This window comes from Hyaena hyaena, unplaced genomic scaffold, assembly GCF_003009895.1.
Source record: "Hyaena hyaena isolate Hyena2069 unplaced genomic scaffold, ASM300989v1 scaffold_67, whole genome shotgun sequence".
Lineage (NCBI taxonomy): Eukaryota > Metazoa > Chordata > Mammalia > Carnivora > Hyaenidae > Hyaena > Hyaena hyaena.
Genome location: NW_024080699.1, coordinates 3,148,035 through 3,170,228, shown reverse-complemented (window position 1 = coordinate 3,170,228; position 22,194 = coordinate 3,148,035). Strand labels below are relative to the sequence as shown.

Here is a 22,194-nt window from a genome sequence, read left to right as displayed (position 1 = left end):
ACTTTCCTAGGACTCACTGGCTATTTTATTATTTTCTGATCTTCCTCTTCAACTTGTACATACTTTAGACTCAAGATGTTTCTCAATCAGTCTTTTATGATCCTGTCTGTACTTACTAATTTCTAGATCCTAGTTTGTTCTAGGGAATGCATTACCTTTTACTCTTTTGAGATCTTACATGTTTTTCTTATTCTTGAACTCTGCTCATTTCTTGATCGAGAAACAGCAAAAAGTCTCCCCCATTTTCTAGTATCCTCCTTGATAGTAGATATTAGGTTTGTGTATATCTCTTCTTCCTTATATTTTTCATGGCCTCCACCTTCTCATTTTCTTCATTTCTGACTGACTGCTAAGACTTATTCTTTAAGGAAGACTCTTGTAACTTATTCTACCTTCCTTTTGTTTTCATTCTTCATTACTTCTTTTCTGAAAGTAAGACTGAAATATGTATGTCAAATCATTATAATTCCACCTTGATTCCCTGAGCAGATCAAATCCCAAGAATATCCTAACCACGGGCTTTTTTGATTACCTTCATATTTGCAGATAAACTCAAGATAGCGTTGTCATTACAATAAGGGTTCTTGTCTCTTTACGTTTGGTTTTTTAACCAAACGCTACTGTATTTATGTAAAGTCATAGCCTGAGTGTCAGGAATCTAAAGCTGTATTGAGGGTTTATGTAGTTAACAAATCCAAAGCCACATTGAGACCATGTTTGGTACAATCTGTGAATGTGCCTAGCTGCCTTTCAGTGGTATTGCCCACTGGGTTAAGGTCAAGATGATATCAACTTACAGCATAATTTCAAGACCTATTCCAGGCCTTCTCCTCTTCCAATATCCATTAACAGTCTCTCTTAAACATGCTAAGCAATTTCAGTTTCTTGGCCATTTCATATAAGGTCTAAGTTTTCCATGCCTTTATCATTCAGTGTGGCCTGTTGGGCTGCTAAATTTAGTGACAGTGTCTCAAATTGTAGGGCTAAGATAGCAAACCTCACTTTATTTCAAAATAAGTTCTTGCCCTTTGGTAAAAATACCCTTTTACCTTAAAATGTATTGTGAACACTGAGAGCCCATATATTGACATAAAGTTGGGGCTTACAACAAACCTTCCGGCTTCTCCAGGGGATCATGAAACTTATAGTTTTGGGTAAATAGACAGGAAAACTTCCATGGTTTGGTTACTTTTAGTAAATAATCTTGGGGAGTGTACTCTATTATGTTGTACTACATGTATGTTACAGTTGCTTTTTATAAATAGTTTCATTTTTGTGTGACTATGCTTGTTTCCCATAGTTTTTCTTAACTTAACATTTTTGGGCCACCAGCCAGCGTTCCTAGCATATCATTGACCCATTTTGGTCCAAAGCCAGTTTGTACACGTTTGTTGGCCCTTGCTTTCGGGAGTTGATATCAAAATTTTCCTTGTTGCATACAATTACATGTATTTTCTGTGATCACAACATTATGATGTTTGATATTTATTTGAATTTTACTTAAACTTTGGTGACTCTCCTGGCATACAGTGCTAGGATTCTTAAAACATCTCTTGTATTCATCTAAGAATGTCATTTAGATTTGCTTGATGATATTCTATGACAACTATTGTAAATCTTATTCAATAGGTTCAAGGAAAGGACCCTTCAGTGGATATCACTCAGGATCTCGTAGATGAATCTGAAGAGGAACGTTTTGATGATATGTCATCCCCAGGTTTAGAATTGCCATCTTGTGAATTAAGTCGCCTTGAGGAAATTGCAGAACTTGTGGCGTCATCTTTACCTTCCCCCCTGCGTCGTGAAAAACTTGCACTAGCACTGGAAAATGAGGGTTATATTAAAAAGCTCTTAGAGCTTTTTCATGTGTGTGAGGATTTGGAAAATATTGAAGGACTGCACCACTTGTATGAAATTATCAAAGGCATCTTCCTCTTGAATCGAACTGCTCTTTTTGAAGTTATGTTTTCTGAGGAATGTATAATGGACGTCATTGGATGCTTAGAATATGATCCTGCTTTATCACAACCACGAAAACACAGGGAATTTCTAACAAAAACAGCCAAGTTTAAAGAAGTGATTCCCATATCTGATCCTGAGCTGAAACAAAAAATTCATCAGACATACAGAGTTCAGTACATCCAAGATATGGTTCTACCTACCCCTTCAGTCTTTGAAGAAAATATGTTATCAACACTTCACTCCTTTATCTTTTTCAATAAGGTAGAAATTGTTGGTATGTTACAGGTGAGTTAGATCATTTTATTTCGCTACTTACGAAGATACCTCCTTGATTGATACCATTTAAATTGTTAATTGATTTAGCAGAAGTAATTTGTTGTTCCTTTTAAATACCTAAATTGAGTTTTGACTTTTGTCTGAAGGAATGTATGTTGGTGATATTAGAAGAGACCATAATATATAACGCTGTAGGACAAGAAGGGTGTTATGTTTGTCTCAGGGAAAGTCAATGTGATAAAGAAGTACAGCTTGAAGACAGTAGGGGAATGGTCTTAGTGAAATGGTTGAATGTAGAATTTTAGGTGTATTAATCTGTCAGTTCTGCATAGCATAGATACAAAGAGAAAAGAAAGATAAGATGAGGAACCCAAGAAGTATGTCATTAACTGTAGAATATAAATTCTGTAGAATTGGTAACACTGCCAGGTAATTATATATAAAGGAACCCAGTTTTAGGGTCAAGGGAATATAGCAGATGTTGGCAAATTACAGCTGCAGGTCTCCTTAACCAAAGGGTATGCTTTTGTCTTAGATGGGAGTATGGGGAAGTTGGATGTGAATATGAGTTAACAGCTCCACCTGTCACTTATTAGCTATGTGACTTGGGCAACTTTCTTAACCTCCTAAAGCTTCAATTTCCTGAAGGATGGTGACACTAGTATCTACCCTGTAAAGTCATGTGAAGATAAAAGATCATGCGTGAATATGATGTAAGCCTCATGAGCATTATTTTAAAGTATCTATTAATATTTGCCATATTAAACCCCAAATTTTCTTTTTTACAGTATCCCCAGTCTCTCAGGTCTGGTGTTTTAGGGAGCTTGCATCAGAATTGCCTAGGGTGTAATGTTTCCTGGATTCTGTACAAAGCATGGAAATCAAAATCTATGAGAGCTAGCCAGTAATCTACATTGGTAACACATTCAAAGTCCAAGAACCTCTCAGTATGTTATCCTATAGTGTAGGAATTAGTCTAGTCTAACCGAAATAGATCTTTGCACTATGCTCAAAGTTCTGTGATTTGTGTACCTGGCATATTTTTTGTATTTTTGATGCCCATGATATTGTAAGAATAACAGCTGATATGACTTGAAAGATATAAAACTACCTCAGATCTACAAATAATTGAAACCTGGTTTTGTTAAAGGAGGCAAATGTTGGTAAGAACTGCTTGATAGCACGTTATAAATAAAGCAGTAAGTTTAATTTTTCTGGTGGTTCCTTTTTAGAATATTGTTGTATTTTCAGGGTCCTTGCCTTTGTCACCTTAAAAAAACAAAACTATCAATTCAAATAGAAAAGTCATTTACTAACACGGCTGTCCTGGAGCTAGGAATAATTCTAGTTCATGTTGACTTGATTTGACTTGTTCTCCATTCTTTTTAAGACAGACATTTAAACAAATAATATAGTCAGTACAGTTAAGGACAATAGTAATCTCTGTACAATGTATTGTGATTGATATAGAACAGGGAGAAGGTTCCAGTACCAATTTCTATTTGTTCTTTGATAAGGATCTAGTTTTTACTGGAGCCTCTGTTCTGGTTTCCTTGATAGTCCTGAATGCTTCTGGTCCTTTCCTTTAGCTCTACATGATTCTCATTCTGTTATGCAGGGATTTATCACTTCTGTGTTTTCTTGGTCTTCATACCTGTGAAATGCCAGTTTTACTAATTAAGTATGAATTATTTGAAGTTATTGAGTCTTTGTTTCCCTACAATATGCTTTGTAAAATCCTGGCTGCCAGTGCTATAATTCTGTTTCTCTTGATGCAGGACTCTTAGATCCTAAGTGCTGCTATGAAGGAAATAATTTTATAAATTTTTGAAAAAGGATGATTGAGACATAATTTAAAGCAGGTTCTATGCACCTTATGTACACAATTATATTCTCTCTTTACTATTAACTGCTCTGTGTGTAATATTGTTGAACATTTTTTAAAAAACATTCTTATTCTCTCAACTTCTGTATTCCCAAATAGGGCAATTCAGGGAATCTTTTTCAATCATTTAATTTCCAGTTGGTGGGATAGATTATATCTGGGATACGTCTTGAAATTGGGTGCCACTTGAGGTATGGTTGTTTGTACATTTTAGAAAAAGTAAAGGTAGGAATAACAAATTTAATATCACAGAAAATGTTTCCTGAGCACATACAACAGTGACTATGAAGTTTATAACCTAGTGGGAGATTACATACACCACATATACATACCTATATACATGCATACTATGTATATATATATTTAGACTTGGGCATGTCTGTAGGGCTGAAGTAGTAGTTGAATCAAATAGTAGTGTAGAATTAAAGTAAAACAGGGGCGCCTGGGTGGCTTAGTCGGTTAAGTGTCCGACTTTCGCTTAGGTCATGATCTCGCGGTTTGTGGGTTCGAGCCCTGCGTCGGGCTCTGTGCTGACTGCCAGCTCGGAGCCTGGAGCCTGTTTCGGAGTCTGTATCTCCCTCTCTCTCTGACCCTCCCCTGCTCACGCTGTCTCTCTCTCTCTCTCTCTCCTAGAAATAAAAATAAAAATATTAAAAAAAAAAAAGGAATTAAAGTAAAACAAATATTTTAAAATATATGTATATATATAATATACATATGTTTTAAGTGTATGTATTTATTTTGAGAGAGACAGAGACAGCGTCAGCAGGGGAGGGGCAGAGATAGGAAAAGAGAATCCCGAGCAGGCTCTGCGCTGCCAGCTATGGAGCCCAGTGCGGGCTCAAACCCACAAACTGTGAGATCATGACCTGAACTGAAACCAAGAGTCAGGCACTTAACCTACTGAGCCACCTAGTTGCCCCAAAGTATAACAAAATCTTAGTTAAAAATAATGATGGAAAAAGTTAAACAGATAATCAGGAAGGTCTCTATCACCTCCTGTGCTTAGTCTTTGGGTAAATTTCTTAATCTGCCTCGATTATAAAACAAGGAGGTAAGATTACATCTGAGGTTCCTTCCAAGTTCTGTATGGACTTACCCAGATTAATATCCTATGAGAGTACCTCTTTAATCTTTTTCAAAATAATGCATATTAAATTTTATGTATATGGGATAACTTTAGGTAATAGGTATTTCTTTAAAAGCTCTGCATTTAGCTTTTTAAGTAATTGAATCATTTTGTGTCTTTAAAATGTGAAGGAAGCTTTATCTTTTTAAAATATATTTTTAAAATATTTATTTTTGAGAGAGAGCACATGAGTGAGCAGTGGAGGGGCAGGGGGGAAGGACAGGATCTGAAGCGGGCTCTATGCTGACAGCAGAGAGCCTGATGTGGGGCTTGAACCCATGAGCTGAAGATGGATGCTCAACCAACTGAGCCACCCAGGCGCCCTGAAGGAAGCTGTAATCTTAATTTTTACCCTCACTTGAGAGATTGTAGAACCTTATCCTCTAAAGATGAGGTTTTAAAACCCTATGTAAATGAAGGGATTACAAACTATAGCCCATATCCGATTTTATAAGTAAAGTGCTATTTGAACACAGCCACACTCATTTACATGTTTTTTATGGCTGTTTCTTACTATAACAACAGAGTTGAATAGAATAGTTGTGGCAGAGACCATATGGTCCACAAAGCCTAAAATATTCACACGGTGGCCCTTAAATAGGCTTAGGAAATTAAGCCTTGCCAAAATATAAAGAATAATTTTCCTGCATAAACCCCCAGTTTCTCCTTAATAGTTTGGTTTTTTCCTTCTCTCTCAAAAAAATTTTAAATAATACTACTGTCAATGCTATCTTTCCTTCTTCCAGTTATTGCAACTTATATCTTCTATAGTATCTGAAAACTATGTTTTAATATACTCTTACCATTAGCATAAATTTATCCTTTAATTTAACAGGAAGATGAAAAGTTTCTGACAGATTTGTTTGCACAACTAACAGATGAAGCAACAGATGAGGAAAAAAGACAGGAATTGGTAAGAAATTTGATACTTATGAAAGGCACAAAGCTAAAACAACAGATTTTATATTCACTTGTCCTTTTTCTTCTTTTAGGTTAACTTTTTAAAAGAATTTTGTGCATTTTCCCAAACGCTTCAACCTCAAAACAGAGATGCTTTTTTCAAGACTTTGTCAAACATGGGCATATTACCAGCTTTAGAAGTCATCCTTGTAAGTTTGTTTCTCTTTATATTTAATTTGCATTATGTTTTTAATCCACAAAAATTAATATATTTTTATGGAATTGTTTGATTATAGCCAATATTTAATATTAGCTGTATATTACTACATAAAGTAAAAACTATAAAATTCTATTATTAGATAAGGGTCCTTAAACCTATTGAAAGGATACTCAGGAATTTTCCATGTTTTTAATAATAAATTGTTAAATTTGCAGCCTTTTGAAATGTTTAGAAAAGTAAACAGGAATAAAAGAAAGTATAACTTTATCCTCAGAACAGGTTTTACATGCCACATTACCTTGACCTCTCTTTCTACTGCATTGTTTTCTTGTAATTTGTTAGGTTTTAGATTTACATAGCTGTAAGTTCCATACTGTTATAATTCTAGGAGAAATAAGTGCTTTTTATCCACAGGGCATGGATGATACACAGGTGCGAAGTGCTGCTACTGATATATTCTCATACTTGGTTGAATATAATCCATCCATGGTACGAGAGTTTGTCATGCAGGAGGCACAACAGAATGATGATGTAAGTAAGAAGTTAACAGAGCAAAAAATAACCAACAAGGTAAATATTATTTGCATTAACAGTAAGTATTTATACCTGGGGAGCTGTAACTGTATACATTATTCATTTTTAAAGATTTAAATAGCTGATATTTGGGAAAAGTGTAGCCATAATATACATGGCTTTTTCTTCTCCTAAATTGGCTCCTGTCTCAGTTTAGAAATTGTGTCTTACAGCAGTTATTTGTTAATGCTCACCTTAAATTTCTTTTTAAATTTTGGAGATCACATTTCTTAATTCTGTCATTAGCTTGATATGCTCTCTTGTTTTAATCATTTAGTCAATAAGTTATTCTCTGTATGTGGAATTATAAGTAACTTCCCTAGGAAAACATTGGCTTTGCTAGGGGTAGACTCTCAAAATCACCAAGAATGAAGAAAGGAAGCACAGTCCCTTGGAAAAGTATTTAGGGTACTTACTTTACTGCCTAACCATTAAGGAACAGGCTGTGGTCTTATTCACACACACACACCCCACCTCAATTTTAAAGTCAGTGAGAGAATTTGTAGTGTGAGGGGTGCTCCTGGAGGGACGGTCCATGGCATATGCAGTGGCCCCAAATGTGCTCTTCTCTTTTTAGATAATTGATCCAGTGATCCTGAATTTTTTTTCCTCCTGCTTCCATAAAATTTTAGAAGTAACTTTTAAAAATAAAGGCATATGTTTTGCCCTCAACTGCATCTTGAAGCGGGGGGGGGGGGGATCCTTTTAGGGAAAAAAAAATACGCAGAATTCTTGTTGCATTTTTAAAATTGAGAAAATAAGACTTTTACTTTTTTAAAAAAGATCTTAAATAATATGTCAAAATGAAGTGGAGTGGCTGGTAATTTTCTGTATTTAAGGGTTGGGTTTTTTTGGTTTACTTTTTAATTGTAGTATGAGGCTAAGTGTAGAAAAGTACCAGTTTGGACGTTAAATATTATGTCACGTTTTTCTTTTATAAAGTAGTCCTATCTAGAAGACCAAAATACATGTGTTATTAAAAATAAAGGCTATTCTTGTTGGCCCTGAAACTTACACTGGTTGCACTTAATGTATGTCACTTTCATGCAGTAGGCCTCTTCATTCCCAATTTCAATCTTTATGTCCATCCTCCCACTGAATATGCAGGCAAGAGCAGAGATTTCCTCACTGAATCTCTGTTTTTTTTTGTTTACTCCTTGGGCCAGGAACTATAGTCATAGAACCTCAGGAAAGCTAGCAGTCAGTTTTCATTGACATTTGGAATCATTGTAATACATTTGTTCTCTGTGCTATCTAACTAGCATACTCTTGTTTCTTCTAATTTCACACATTTGGGTACCAACTAAATTTATTTTAAATGGAAACTTTGTATCATTTCCATAAGTGGAGAACACATACAGATCTCCTTTGCCTTAAGTAGAAAGAATCTGTAGAAATGCAGTGAAAGTGTAGAATAATCCTGTAAATTCTAGTTAAATATTCTTACCGTTAAACCAAAAGCCCTACTAGCTTTCTTCACAAGGGAAATTTTGTTATCAAGAAGTACAGAGCTCTGTTGGCACCAAATGAACTATGTGTTTGCTTTAATCAAAGGGATTGAAAGATCAGAGAGAAAAAAAAGAGACTTTCTTTTCTGTACTACCTAGTGTAAATGTGCCTGTAGGATGCTTGAGGGAAACACTGCCATATATCCTATTAAAGAAGTCAGTCATTTCTTTTGTTTGCAGTTAACAAGACAGCTAGTATAATGCTATACCATGTCACAGTGTGTGCTTTTCCATTGTCACTCATAATAAGTGATCCTTTTTGTATGTACTTTTCTCACCAGGATATTTTGCTCATCAACCTCATTATAGAACATATGATTTGTGATACAGACCCTGAACTTGGAGGAGCAGTCCAACTTATGGGCCTGCTTCGAACTTTAGTTGACCCAGAGAACATGTTAGCTACTGCCAATGTAAGCCAAAGGCATTTTTCTCATTTTCATACTAGTATATTGTTTATTGCTGGTAGGACCCAATGCCGTTAAAGTTCATGGAAGTGTTTTCCATTCCTTAGAAAACAGAGAAGACTGAGTTTCTGGGTTTCTTTTACAAGCACTGTATGCATGTCCTCACTGCTCCCTTACTGGCAAATACAACAGAAGATAAACCCAGCAAAGGTAAGATAATGCAGGTTGGTAGTTAAGTTCTTTGTTCTTGAATTCTGAAATTCAAAGTTGACGTAGATCATAGTCTTTAAAATTTCAAGCCATTTGGTTAACACAAGGGGTAATAATATGTTTTCAAAAAAGTGCCCTAATTGGGACAATAAAATGTAATAGGAGATAATTGCTGTTTTCAGAATTTTAAAACAATTTTTAAGGCAATATTCGTGTTTTTTATTTACATAGGTTAAAGAAATAGAAGGAAGTAATTACAAAAAAAATCACTGTTATTTGCGCTCCAAATGTGCAGAGCAAAGCTGTGCTCACTATTAAACTCTTTCTTTGCATTGAAGATTACTTACAGGCTGATTACTCGTTGTTTCTGCATTTTATTCCTTCTTTAGCTTGTGTGTGTGTGTAATTCAGAAAGTAGTTTTAGGGTCTTCAAGGGAAATCCCTTATTGATAGTTTTAAGAAGATGATTTTGTCCTTTATGCATTATCAGTACAATATGACTTATACCACTTAGAAAATAAATGTTAAATTTATTGTTTGTGACTCTAGAATGAAGTCTGGGAAACATAATTCATTTTTCAATCTATTTTATTTGTAGTAGGTAAAGTTTGAGGCTTCTTTCCAAACATCTATTTAGTTCTTCAAACATTTATTAAAAACCTGTTGTGTGGAAGGCACTGTGCTATAATCTTTAGGGGCTAAATGGGGGAATGAAAAGTAGTGAGTAAAACACTTCCAGAAGCTTGCCGCCTCGTAAGGAAGAAAGTTAAGCCAATGATTATAATTCAGTGTGGGTTCATCCTTTGTAATAAAGGAACCAGAAAACACATTGGAATCATAGCAGAGAGAATAATTCCACCAAAGACCAGATGGTATCTTTCAAGACCTCCTGGGCTCTGTGCACTGTATGTCTTGTGAGGAATATGTTAAGACATGGAAGAGCATTCTTGCACTTTGGAATAAAGCAGATCTAATAGATTTATGTCTCCTCTCAGCCTTGCTGTTCATACTTGGGTTTTGTGAAACTAATTCCTCTAGAGTTGTTGAAGAAAATGTAAAGCACAGTTCTTGGCACATGGTAGGAATACATTGTTCCCTTTTCCTTAACTTGAAAATTTTGGGTTGGGGCACCTGGGTGGCTCAGTCTGTTAAACATCTGACTTGATTTCAGCTCAGGTCCCTATGTCAACGGTTTATGAGATCAGGCCCCATGTTGAGCTCTGCGCTGACAGCTGGAACCTGCTTGGGATTCTCTCTCTTTACGCGTGCCCCGCCATCCAAATACATTAACATACAAAAAATAAAATGTGGGGTAGATAGGATTTTACTTGGTTGGAATTTGGAATAGGAAAAGAATATAGTCATTGAATATAATTGTGTTTTGTTTTTAGATGATTTTCAGACTGCCCAGTTGTTGGCTCTTGTACTGGAGTTGTTAACATTTTGTGTGGAGCACCATACCTACCACATAAAGAACTACATTATTAATAAGGACATCCTCCGGAGAGTGCTAGTTCTTATGGCCTCAAAGCATGCTTTCTTGGCATTATGTAAGTGTTACTTCTGGTAGAATTATCTGTTCTCTATATATTATGTTGTTGGTATCTTTGGGCCTTAACTTCCTGAGAAGAAAAGATCACGGATTTCAGTTCAGGAGACCGAGATACTAACAGGAAACTACACTGATTATGTGTTTTGCCACATTTTGAGATGATTTTCCTCATTTGCATATCTCTCAGTTATATAAGGGAAGGGATTAGTGTGTATCTACAAACTTAACATTGAAGTGTTCCATTATTAAAATGGCACCTTAGCTCGTTTAACCTCAGTAACTTTTTTAGTACTGCATTACTAATTATAAATTAGGCATTCTTGGGTCTCACACTAAATCATGAAGAATGTTTTTGTAATTTGGAAATTTATAGCTAATAGCATTGACTTCCTAAAACACATTCCAGGTTACAAAATGCCCCAGCACAAATGCCTGTAGATGGTCCATTCATTGACTGCACAAATATTTTTTTCTCTGGTGTATTTTTATTTGATAATATAACATGTTTTTAACATATATAATTTATTGTCAAGTTAGCTAACATACAGTATATATGGTGATTCATCACTTACATACAACACCCGGTGCTGAACGGTGTAACATTGTTACCTCAGATAATTCAGAGCCAGAGGGGCAGACTTCACATGTGACCAGATCTAGCCTGTGGTCTAGTTTTGTACAACTTACAAGCTGAAAAGTGGTTTTTATGTTTTTTAAAGGGTTGTTAAAAAAAAAAAAAAGCTACAGAAGCCATACTAAATAAAGCCTAAACTGTGTACTTGTAAAGTGAACCTTTATGGGAAGTTTGTCAGCTCTTTCAGCAACACGTGAATTGTTCTTAGTTGTACATGTTCTTCAGAAAGTAACTGTGTTAAGGCTCTAGTTTGTTGAAGTAAAAACATGTTTCAGAATTGGAAATAGGTTATTTGAGAATGTTCTTGATCATGTAGCAGCCAGACTTCTTTGGTAAGTTGACAGACCAAGGTGGGGGTACCTTAGAGGCTCAATAAAATGTCTGCTGTCAACTTGTTTTTTGGTTTTTATAGGTAAGTTTGGTTGCTTTGTTGTTGTTTAAAGGCATCACAACCATTCACTAGAGGCCTGAAAATATATGTATGTATGTATGTTTGTATGTATATACATATACATATATGTATATATATATATACAGTTTTGCTGTTTTTTTTAAAGCTTCTTTTACAACTTTTTACTTAATGGATTTTTTTAAAATATCCTTAAAATTATCAGAACATTTTTATAAGAATGTGTCTGATGTTGATTTGCCTACAATATTTTGTCTTTAAAGTAGTAGTAGAAATCAATTTTCTTCTAAAAACATTAAACTCTTTATCAGGGTAACCATTATAGTTGACTTCATTTTTCAGGCCAGTGTACACACAACAGTATGGACTGAGACTACATGTAGTCCTAGTACATTTTCATTTCCCAACTTTCAGATCTTTAGTAAAGTTAGTTTCTGTTGATTGTCCAGGAACTTTGATGTTACCTTAGTAAACTTTTTCAGCCAAAAGTCACACAGAACATTTGTGGCATTAATCTAATTGCTATGGACAACAGCAACAAAAATAAATGGATTATTTTGCTCTACCTTACTAATGTACTCTCCGTGAGCTCAACATTTGTAAAAGAAGGACATTTAAACTCATTCACTTTCCTTCTATGCCAACCACAGCAAAAGTGAGAGCCCCATGACTGAGTTGAGAGTGAATTCATAATGAACACTTCTTTCATGTCAGAATAGAAGGTTTTGTTCAAGTTCGGGGAAAGGGAGTTTAGGAAAGAATGGAAAAATAAATGAATATGTTATTCATTTATTTTAATAAATGTACCGAGCATCTACTATCCTATTTTATCAGTTCTAAGCTCTGCATTTTAGACATTTGTCATCTCTGAAATCAAGGTGAGTCTTAAAATTAATGACATGATGTGATTGATAGTCTGTTTTTTTTGGTTTTGTTAGTAGTAGAGGTTTCTTATAATCAGTGGCATCTTACCTAGACTTGAAGTATGCTAGATAACTGGTACAAAGAAAACGAAGATGATTAAGACCTGGACTCAGCTGTCAAAGGGATCAGAGTTCATGAGGAGGAGATAGTCCTGTCAATATCAAAATAAAATGTTCTAAGAACTATATTGAGGTATGTTTGGAAGAATAGTGAAAATAATTTATTCTCCATGAAGGAGTCAGATCAGGAAAATTTTGCAGAAGAGGTGAATTGGGTTGTGTTGGTCATGGGAGAATGTGACGTGCTTGGTTGAACACACAGCTGATGTACACATGTGAGAAAAGTGTGGCATGTTCATGGTTTGGTGTAGGCAGAACACACGAGTCCAATGGGCGAGTGGCAGGAAAGCAGGGGGAAAGGCTTCTGGTGCACAGTTCTTGATCTCATTATTTTGCTTGCAGTATCAAAAAAAATGTCTAACAATTTAATGAGAACTATGAAGAGACGGATGACAAGGAGGGTTTATACTGTAGGAAAATCTTAGTTATGCTTTATTCTTAGCATTTTCCAGATGGAGTTAGCATTAAACCTAACTCACTTTCAAATTATTCTCCGTGTGGCTGCCTTCCCAGATTGAGAACGTGCGTAGTTTTTGGAAGAGAATGCCAGTCATAAAGGAATAAGCCGTCTCGGACTGGCTGTAGAGTATTCCTTAGGAGTCTTGATCGAGGATTTCTAAAAGAACAAAGTATACCTTTGAGGAGATTTAGAAGATTTTGTCTTCTTACATTACGCTGAAATAAAACATTAGGTATAGTCTTCACTGTAAGTGAGTTTAGAGACCCAGTTAGAAGGACGACAGGTATTGAGTGGTTAGATATAAACAAATTGGGAACTCAGTAGAACGTACCATTTTTTTTTTTTTTACAAATAGTTTATTGTCAAATTAGTTTCTACATAACACTCAGTGCTCATCCCCAAAGTGCCCTCCTCCATGCCCATCCCCCCCTCCCCCCCACATCCATCAGTCCTCAGTTTTTGTCAGCATTCAAGAGTCTCTCATGGTTTGCCTCTCTCCCTTTCCCCCACCATTTCCGCCCTTCTTCTCCCCCTTGTTCCTCCGTCAAGTTCCTCCTAATCCTCCTATACGTGCAAACATATGATATTTGTCCTTCTCTGCCTGACTTATTTCGCTCAGCATAACACCCTCAAGGTCCATCCATGTTGCTACACATGGCCAGATTTCATGGTTTCTCATTGCCATGTAGTATTCCATGGTATAGATTTTTTAAAAACCTGCTGCTTACTAGAATGCTTTTATCCTGAAGACAACGCGTTGGGTCTGTAAGGGAGACCAGCAGTCCTTTCACAACTCAGGCCTTGATAGGCGGGATCTATACATACGGCAGTTTTATCAGCCGTACTGGTCTTTCAGGGTTCGTGTCTATTTTTTTGTCAAAAATACGGGCATCTATAAAAAAGATGAAATAAAAATGTTATTGTAGATGCTTTATTTATTTAGCCATCATTAATTACATATGAGGCAAGAAGTCTCAACTTGTGACATGAAATCTCCTGTTGTGGGAGGTAAAGAGGAATGACTGTAGAGAGGATCGAAACGAAGCACCAGAGATTCCTGGAATGTTGATAAAGTTTGGAGGGAAGGACTGAAGCAGAGTCCTTTACATTGAAAGTCCTACAGTTATGCCAGTGTGATCTCTCCCTAAAGCTCTCTTAGCACCTTGACTGCAGAGAACTCACTGGTAAATTTTTGAAAGCAGCTTTTACTCAACAGCAAGTAGTAGTTGGATATTCTTGATGCAGGTTTGCTTTTGGGGAGGACTTTGGACCTAACCCAGTTCTGGATGTAAATAAATGAGGGCAAATGGAAAGGAGGAACAAAACAGACCAGTAGAACCGTCTTCTGTCTACACCAGCAGGTTTTGGACAGAACTGCTCTTGAGGAAATAGTGGCCCCACTGCACACCTCGGTCTCCGTGAATTCTAGGAAGGGAGTTTCTTGTCAATTCCCTAAGAAACCTGCGCACGCCACAGGCTGCAGCTGGTGTGTGTCATGGTAGGACACAAGTCTCCACAGCGTTCAGAGCACCAATTCTTAAAAACGGTAGCTCGTGCCTTAATTACTAAAAACTGAAAATTTGGCCCGAGCTCCAGTGTATTTTTATTCTAACAAATGGAACCGCCTCACTAAGTTCTTTGTCAAGTGCCATTACCGAAAAACCAAACTCTGAAATCCTTGTTTTGGGAAAATAAACCCTTGTTAGGCTTGACTTAACACACAGGTGCCTCTGTTGAAAATGTCTTAATTTCACCATGCTTTTTGTATTTGAAAATAATTCAGTAGTTGAAAAAAATGCAGTTACTATTCTATAAATTATTTTGAAATTCCCTGCCCAGAGTGTCACTTTAGAAAGAGACACTCTTAAATAATTTGCATTGTTAAGGCAGTTTATAACCAGCTTGTACCTAAATGGGCATTCACTGTGGACCTCTTTTCTGCCAACTAAAGAGACATTGAGCTGCTTTACTCCTCTGCCTTCCCACCCAGAAACCGTGTCAGCATGGTTGCCTGGCTACCTGCTCATGAAGGACTTGATTAATAACCAATTGGCAATTTAACGAGCCACTTCCATGATCTCCAAAGAAACCAAAATACAAACACAATAATTAATCTTGCCAACCGAAGACGATGTGACTGCATGAAGTGAGTATGCTTTTTTGAACTGTTTACAATAACTGGGGCATTAACTTACTGATAAACTCCATTTAGGTAAAGAGGGCTTTGTCTAGCTGAGTATATTTGGATCTTGACGAATGGTGACTTAAGCAACTCCCCATACCTCAAGATGTAAATATACCTTTTCATCTGTAAGTTAAAGCCTAATTGAAAAAAGGAAAAATTAGGAAAAAAAGTTAAAAAGCATACTCGCTGCAATAAGCCTAGAGGACCATGTTTTAAAAGCAACATTCTCTAAATTTATTTCAAAGTATTGGAAGGCAAGTTCTGGGCCATGTAGATTTTTGTGGGTTTATAGTAGTTTTCCCAACACATCCACAAATCAACCATTGTAAGCCCAGAACTCTGATGCAGAATAGTAAGAGTGTCCTAAAATAATGATGATCAAATTATATGTGGATTGCCCTAATAAAACAATGGTTTTCCTCGTTTTTAAGGTGACTATAGAAGTCATATTTAGAGTTTTCTCATCTTTATACTATTAAAGTTTACTTCATTTGTTAGCCCTATTTCAGCTCGTTTAGTAGGTTCCAGAATTTTTCTGCTCTCCGAGACTTGTGTTCTATAATGACATACGCTATTTCCAGAATACATTTTTTGGTAACCCTTTTGTGATCCCTATTCTTTAGGTACATACTTCTGGAAGCGACAGCATATCACTGCACGAAGATTTATTTATTACACAGGTTTTTTTTTTTTTTTTAATAAGTCTAAAATATGGAAGTGGGATATATAATTTGAACAACAATGCCTCTGTGTTTCAGGTGCTCTTCGTTTTAAGAGAAAGATTATTGGCTTGAAAGATGAATTTTACAACCGCTACATAATGAAAAGTTTTTTGTTTGAACCAGTTGTCAAAGCATTTCTCAACAATGGATCCCGCTACAATCTGATGAACTCTGCCATTATAGAGATGTTTGAATTTATTAGAGTGGTAGGTTTTGTCTTTTTTAGGTAGAATTTTGGTTTTATTTTGAGAATATTGAATATGCATTATTGGTATTTTGGCTTGAGATTATATTTGGAGAAAGTTTTAAAAAGAAAACCCATGTTACCAGAAGCTTGTGAGAGATTCAGTTCAAAGTAACACAGTCTCTCAGCAGCTATGAATCCTTTGTAGGATGCTTTGAAGACTGATTTAACATGGACACGGTGATCGTTTTAAGAAGGTAGAATTAACAAAACCCACATCCAAACTTGGAGGATTTCTGAATTTTGACTTTTCCCTTTATTCTTTCAAAGAACGATTTCATTACAAACGTTTGATTCTTTAGTAATATAGTAATAAGCTAGTGGATCTCAGTGTGTGTCAGAATTATCTGTGACATGCTTAACATTATGGTAAAATGTACATAATGTAAAATTTGCCTTTTTAAAAAAATGTTTACTTAGCACAGCGGGGCACAGAGGGAGGGGAGAATTCCAAGGAGGCTCTGTGCTGCTGGATTGCATGAACTACCAGATCATGATCTGAGTTGAAATCGAGAGTCAGACACTTAACCAGCTGAGCCACCCAGAAGCCCCTAAAAATGGCCTTTTAAAAAAGTGTACGATTCAGTGGCATTAGGTGTGCTCACACTGTTGTGCAGCCCTCCCCACCATCGGTCTCTGGTACTTTTCTGTTACGTGCTGCTCCCACCCCACACTTGCATAAGAATCATCTGGGGTGGGACCTGGGCATTTACTTTGGGAAAACCCATTAATCTTCTGAGATGTGCCAAAAGAGACGCTTTGACTATGTAGCATAGCCAGTTATGCCCATTTTCATTATTTGATTATCTCGAAGACTGGCTTATAATTTTATGAAGTTCTACTATTTGGGGCAGGTTAATGAATTCTCTATAATTAAGCCTCTTCTCTTGGCTAAAGTAACATTTTTCCTATTGTATTTTTCCCTCCTTTTCTGTAGGAAGACATAAAATCATTAACTGCTCATGTAATTGAAAATTACTGGAAAGCACTGGAAGATGTAGATTATGTACAGACATTTAAAGGATTAAAACTGAGATTTGAACAACAAAGAGAAAGGCAAGATAATCCCAAACTTGACAGGTAAATTACCACATGTTTTAATCCATTTGTTCAAGTTGGACAGAGGGTGGTGCCTCTTTTTGGCTTGTCTGGGGGAGGGAAGGGGGGGGATAAGCAGGAGTTGTAGATTTCTGTAATGGCCAACATGAATGCTTTCCTGCAGGGCTAGGTGGATATTAGCATCATCTGTGGATTCCTCCTCAGGCATTTATCAGACAAGATAGTGAAAAGAAAACCCAACACTTACGTGGCAGTGGGGCTTCCCTTATTTGCTTTGAATTACTTTGTTACCAATTAGTTAAGAAATCTTGTATATTTTTCTAAATATCTGAATTCACATACTTATGGCATATTTTAAAAGTCTACGAATTATAATTTGTTAATTCCTAAGGTTAACAAGCTTAATAACTGATCCATAATGCTAGATACAGTGGAATGTTTAATTTTATATGGAGAGTGTGTTTGGGTAAAGTCTGGTTCTTCATTAGCCTCTGTGTGTGTAAATCTGTTCTCCTTGATCTGTTAAGACGGTCTAATTTGGAGCACCACTTCAGAGGAGTCCGTTTACTTTCTTCTCTTCACTCCTAGCATGCGGTCCATTTTGAGGAATCATCGGTATCGCCGAGATGCCAGAACACTAGAAGACGAGGAGGAGATGTGGTTTAACACTGACGAAGATGACATGGAAGATGGCGAAACTGTTGTGTCTCCATCCGACAAAACTAAAAATGATGATGATATTATGGATCCAATAAGTAAATTCATGGAAAGGAAGAAACGTATGTTGAAAAGCTGGGCAAAAATGACGGCCTTCCCACCCTGGGTTTCTCTCTCTCTTTCTTGACAAAATGAGTACCTACTTTGTTTTATGTCATGACATAGATTTCAAAGACTTTGTTGCTTTAAAGAACGTGACTTTAATGGCTGTGGGTGAAAGTATGGACCAAATTTTCTTAATCTGACTTGACTAAGGAGAACTAGATTATTTCGGGAAGGGTAGAAACACTGGCTACAGAAGGTTACCTCCCTTCTCGGTCGTGTGTGGAACGTGTGTTCTCCCCCAGCAGAGGAGGAAGCTAGGAAATTGTGATTTAGTGCCACGTCATTTGGGGGGATTAAAAAAGGACAAGTTCTGGTGACAACTATTGACAATATTCTTATTTTTAGTAAAAGAAAGTGAGGAAAAAGAGGTGCTTCTGAAAACGAATCTTTCTGGTCGGCAGAGCCCAAGTTTCAAGCTTTCCCTCTCTAGCGGAACAAAGACTAATCTCACCAGCCAGTCACCTGCAGCAACTCTGCCTGGTTCGCCGGGGTCCCCGGGGTCGCCAGGATCTCCAGGCTCTCCTGGGTCTGTCCCTAAAAGTACATCTCAGACGGCAGCTATTACGACCAAGGTACATTTTGGCTTCCAGGCCTTTCTCATTTAATCTGGCTCAACAGTAACCGTGACTGAGATTTCCTTTGGGTCTGCTCTTTTGGAACTGATGGCACCTTTCTGAACTAGAGGGAATGACTTTCCCACCACTACCTGAATGTATGTAGAACTTGAGCAATTTCTGAAAGTTTTTGATGACCATAGTCTGAATAAATTATTTTGGTTGTTTGCATTTCAGAACTCCGGTTCAGATTTGTGTCAAAACATATACAAAATTTTAAAGTTATTCTTTATCTGAGTAGTAACTGGGAAAGTTGACAAAGACTTGTGTGGAGGGGAGAGAATTAAATATCTGGACACTCCTAACACCATTTTGCCAAGCAAGGATCAAAATTTTTAACACCAGAAACGTGGACAGGACATAATCTCAGAATAAAACCGTATTCTTTGGGCCACCTTAATGCTGCCCAGGACCAGCAGTTAACAGACTGGCAGCTTTGGGATCCCTTGCTCTAAAGCAAGAATACAGTGCCCCCCCCCCCCCCCCCCCCCCCCCCCCCCCCCCCAGCTGTGTTCTCTGACAAGGGCTAAGACACGAGTCTGGGAACTGCTGAAGTGACAGGGGCCAGCTGACCGCACAGCAGTGGGACCGCTTGGCGGCCGCCTCTGTGGAGCTGCTGGGGTTCCGGGTGAAGGCCCGGGTCTAGAAGGAAGCGGGAGCGGAGGCAGAATCACTTTGATACTATTTAAGACTTTGTCGAGGCACTGTTCCGTTTTAAAACATTTTTTTCCAATCCAGTAATTACTGTTTCTCCTGGATGATCTGCTAGGATTATAGACTAAAAATATTACGGAAAATTTAGGAAAAATACGATGAATTTCGGTTGCATATCATCTCACATCACCACACTTAGTGTATTGGGAGGGGGGAATCTGTATCCTTTATCTAGACTTTAAATATGTGCTGAAAATGTAGATTAAAAAAAAAATAAACCTTATTTCTGAACAGGGAGGCCTCGTGGGTCTGGTAGATTATCCTGATGATGATGAAGATGACGATGAGGATGAAGACAAGGAAGACACGCTACCGTTGTCAAAGAAAGCAAAGTTTGAGTCCTAATAACGGCAACTGCCTATGATCAGTACCTGTTGAGAAAACTGGTTCTCTACCCCTCCCCCCTACAAAGTCCACAACAAAGCAGTGGTCTCTTGTGAATGACTGATACAGATCAGCCTCGCACACTTGACTTCTGTTCATCAAGTGCCAATTCAATGGAGCAGGAGGAGGGGGTGTGAGACACTTAGGGGGAAGACTTAAGCCTTTGAGCTCTCCAGCTTGGACCACACATTGCCCTTTTCTCAGGGAAGGAAATGGAAACAAAAAGCCAACAGGGCAGGGGTTTTGTAAGTGGAACTCTGGATTGACTGGTCAGTTGCTACAATCAGAATATGCTCTCTCGGACCATGTTTGAGACTCAGAAGAATAGGCTCTTGTGCCGTAATTCTTCACTAGTTAAGAATGCCAGCAGTTTCTTTGTATAAAGAGACCTGCCTTTAAAATCATACATTCTGAACATTTTAGTCAAGCTACAACAGGTTTGGAAAACCTCTTTGGGGGAGGGGCGAATATAAAGTTTCCTCTTTTTTATCTGTTCCCTTTGCCCTTCAAACTGCAGATTTTTTTTTTTTTTTTTTAAAGTGGGGATTTGTCCCTACTTGATTAAAGATTGAGTGGAATTCTAGATGTGGTCATTTGTGTCATAATTTTTTTGTTTCATTTTTTTGATTTTTTTTTTTCTCCCCTGAGTGTATGCTTAGTTGTTGAGTATATATATTTGGGACCATTAAAACTTTTTTGATGTAATATAACCTAACGTTGTGCTGGTACCTGTTTTACCATGTGTAATTTTTGTTCTACATCACAGTTCTTAATTTGTTTAGAGTTTTATGAAAGATGGTATAGTTTTTATTGACAAAAACAAAGTAATCTTACAACTATGTGCATACAAAAGCAATACTATTTTGTGACTAAATATTTTATATTAAAATTTACATCAGCAACTGTCTTGAGAATTCAGGGAAATAAGAGTGGAATTTAAAATTTCAACCATTTTGTTAAACCTAGAAACGTGAAATTAGTATTCCAAAGAGATTCTGAAATTTCATATCTTGGGGAAATGACGGTACATTAAATCAAAATTGAGGCTGGATGATTTAAAAATAACATATTTGACTTTTGAATAATAAAAAGAAAAGTGAAGAGTAAGAGAAATTGTATTAGTTGTATGTTTCTTTTTTCTTTTTTTTTTTTTTTTTTAACTACTTCCTTTGGAATACCAGCTGGAGTTGGAAGTGGTGGTCCCTAAATAAATGTGGCCAAAGGACCATCAGCCGTCACCTTAGTACAACAGTATTTTAAAATAGGTCCTTTTTATTGTCGGAGGTGTTCAAATTATTTTAAGGAAATCAAAACATACCTTGACGTCACATACCCTTTTTTTTTTTTTTTTTTTCTATATAAGCTTTTGGAACTTAATGTGTTTACAAATGTGAATAAAAATCCATATCCAGGAAAGAATATTTGAAGTATCATATACTTTTAATGGAGTTAATCTAACAAGCACTCTGTGCTGCTCCTTTTTTGCTTAGTCCTCAGTCAGTTCTAACGTGGTGCCACAAATAAGGCTGTATTTAATAGTTGGTTAGAAACCCAGAAAATGATAACTTGTTACAGTCACGAAACACGTTTTATTGTTGGCTTTTTTTTTTTAAACAAATTTTGGGTGCATAATTAACTGTAAGAGTTTAAGTATTTCACTACAGTATAGAGATACTTCTAAGACCCAAGTTCTGGCTATTAATAATAGAAATTAATCAAGTTATCTTGCCAATAAAGAGAAGAAAGATCTTAAGTTTAATTATATTACGTCTTCCTTTGTTACCTATTAAGTCCCACGTCTGTGCCCGAATCATACAGTTTAAATGGACTTTTCTGGCTGGGCTCCCAGAAGACTTCCTTGTCTTGGGTGTTCTCACAGCTCCTGAGGAGAGGGGAGGAGCGCCCCATGCTTTCATAAGGCATTCTGGGCCAGCAGTTTAAAAGAAAAAAAAAAAAAATTAGTGCTCCTTAGCAGATAAGAGATACCCCTTCACTGATGGACAGTTGCGTTTTCTTAGTTATTTAGCAACTCCAAGCAGAAAACTGACAACCAACTGCTATCATGGAAATAAGGCTTAAAACAGCTGTCACTTCACAGAGGGAAACTTAGCAAGAAATTGCTGGAAGGACAACCCGTGAATGGACAGGTCCACCTGACTCCAAAGCCTGCGCTGTTGAACAGATACGGTCTTGATAACATGTAAATACGGCGGTGTGAAATTACAAATTCTTATTTTGTTTTAATAATACCTACTGGTTCTTTTACTTAGTTTGCAGTGTTT

At 36.8% G+C, this 22,194-nt stretch overlaps 1 protein-coding gene across 2 annotated transcripts in view; it reads left to right on the top strand.

Moving 5' to 3' along the window:
* The window catches only part of PPP4R3A (protein phosphatase 4 regulatory subunit 3A), a 39,255-nt gene extending 18,633 nt beyond the window's left edge, over positions 1-20,622 (top strand). Inside the window, exons 4-15 of one of the 2 annotated variants that reach the window (XM_039232487.1) lie at positions 1,630-2,247; positions 6,088-6,165; positions 6,245-6,361; positions 6,787-6,942; positions 8,735-8,866; positions 8,968-9,070; positions 10,462-10,620; positions 16,112-16,281; positions 17,257-17,399; positions 17,967-18,157; positions 18,546-18,772; positions 19,763-20,622. In XM_039232487.1, the coding sequence (XP_039088418.1) occupies positions 1,630-2,247; positions 6,088-6,165; positions 6,245-6,361; positions 6,787-6,942; positions 8,735-8,866; positions 8,968-9,070; positions 10,462-10,620; positions 16,112-16,281; positions 17,257-17,399; positions 17,967-18,157; positions 18,546-18,772; positions 19,763-19,873 (2,205 nt within the window). In that variant the 3' untranslated portion in view covers positions 19,874-20,622. The remainder of the gene's footprint in view (positions 1-1,629; positions 2,248-6,087; positions 6,166-6,244; positions 6,362-6,786; positions 6,943-8,734; positions 8,867-8,967; positions 9,071-10,461; positions 10,621-16,111; positions 16,282-17,256; positions 17,400-17,966; positions 18,158-18,545; positions 18,773-19,762) is intronic. The other variant, XM_039232488.1, reaches the window with a different exon arrangement.
* Positions 20,623-22,194: the final 1,572 nt, after the last annotated feature.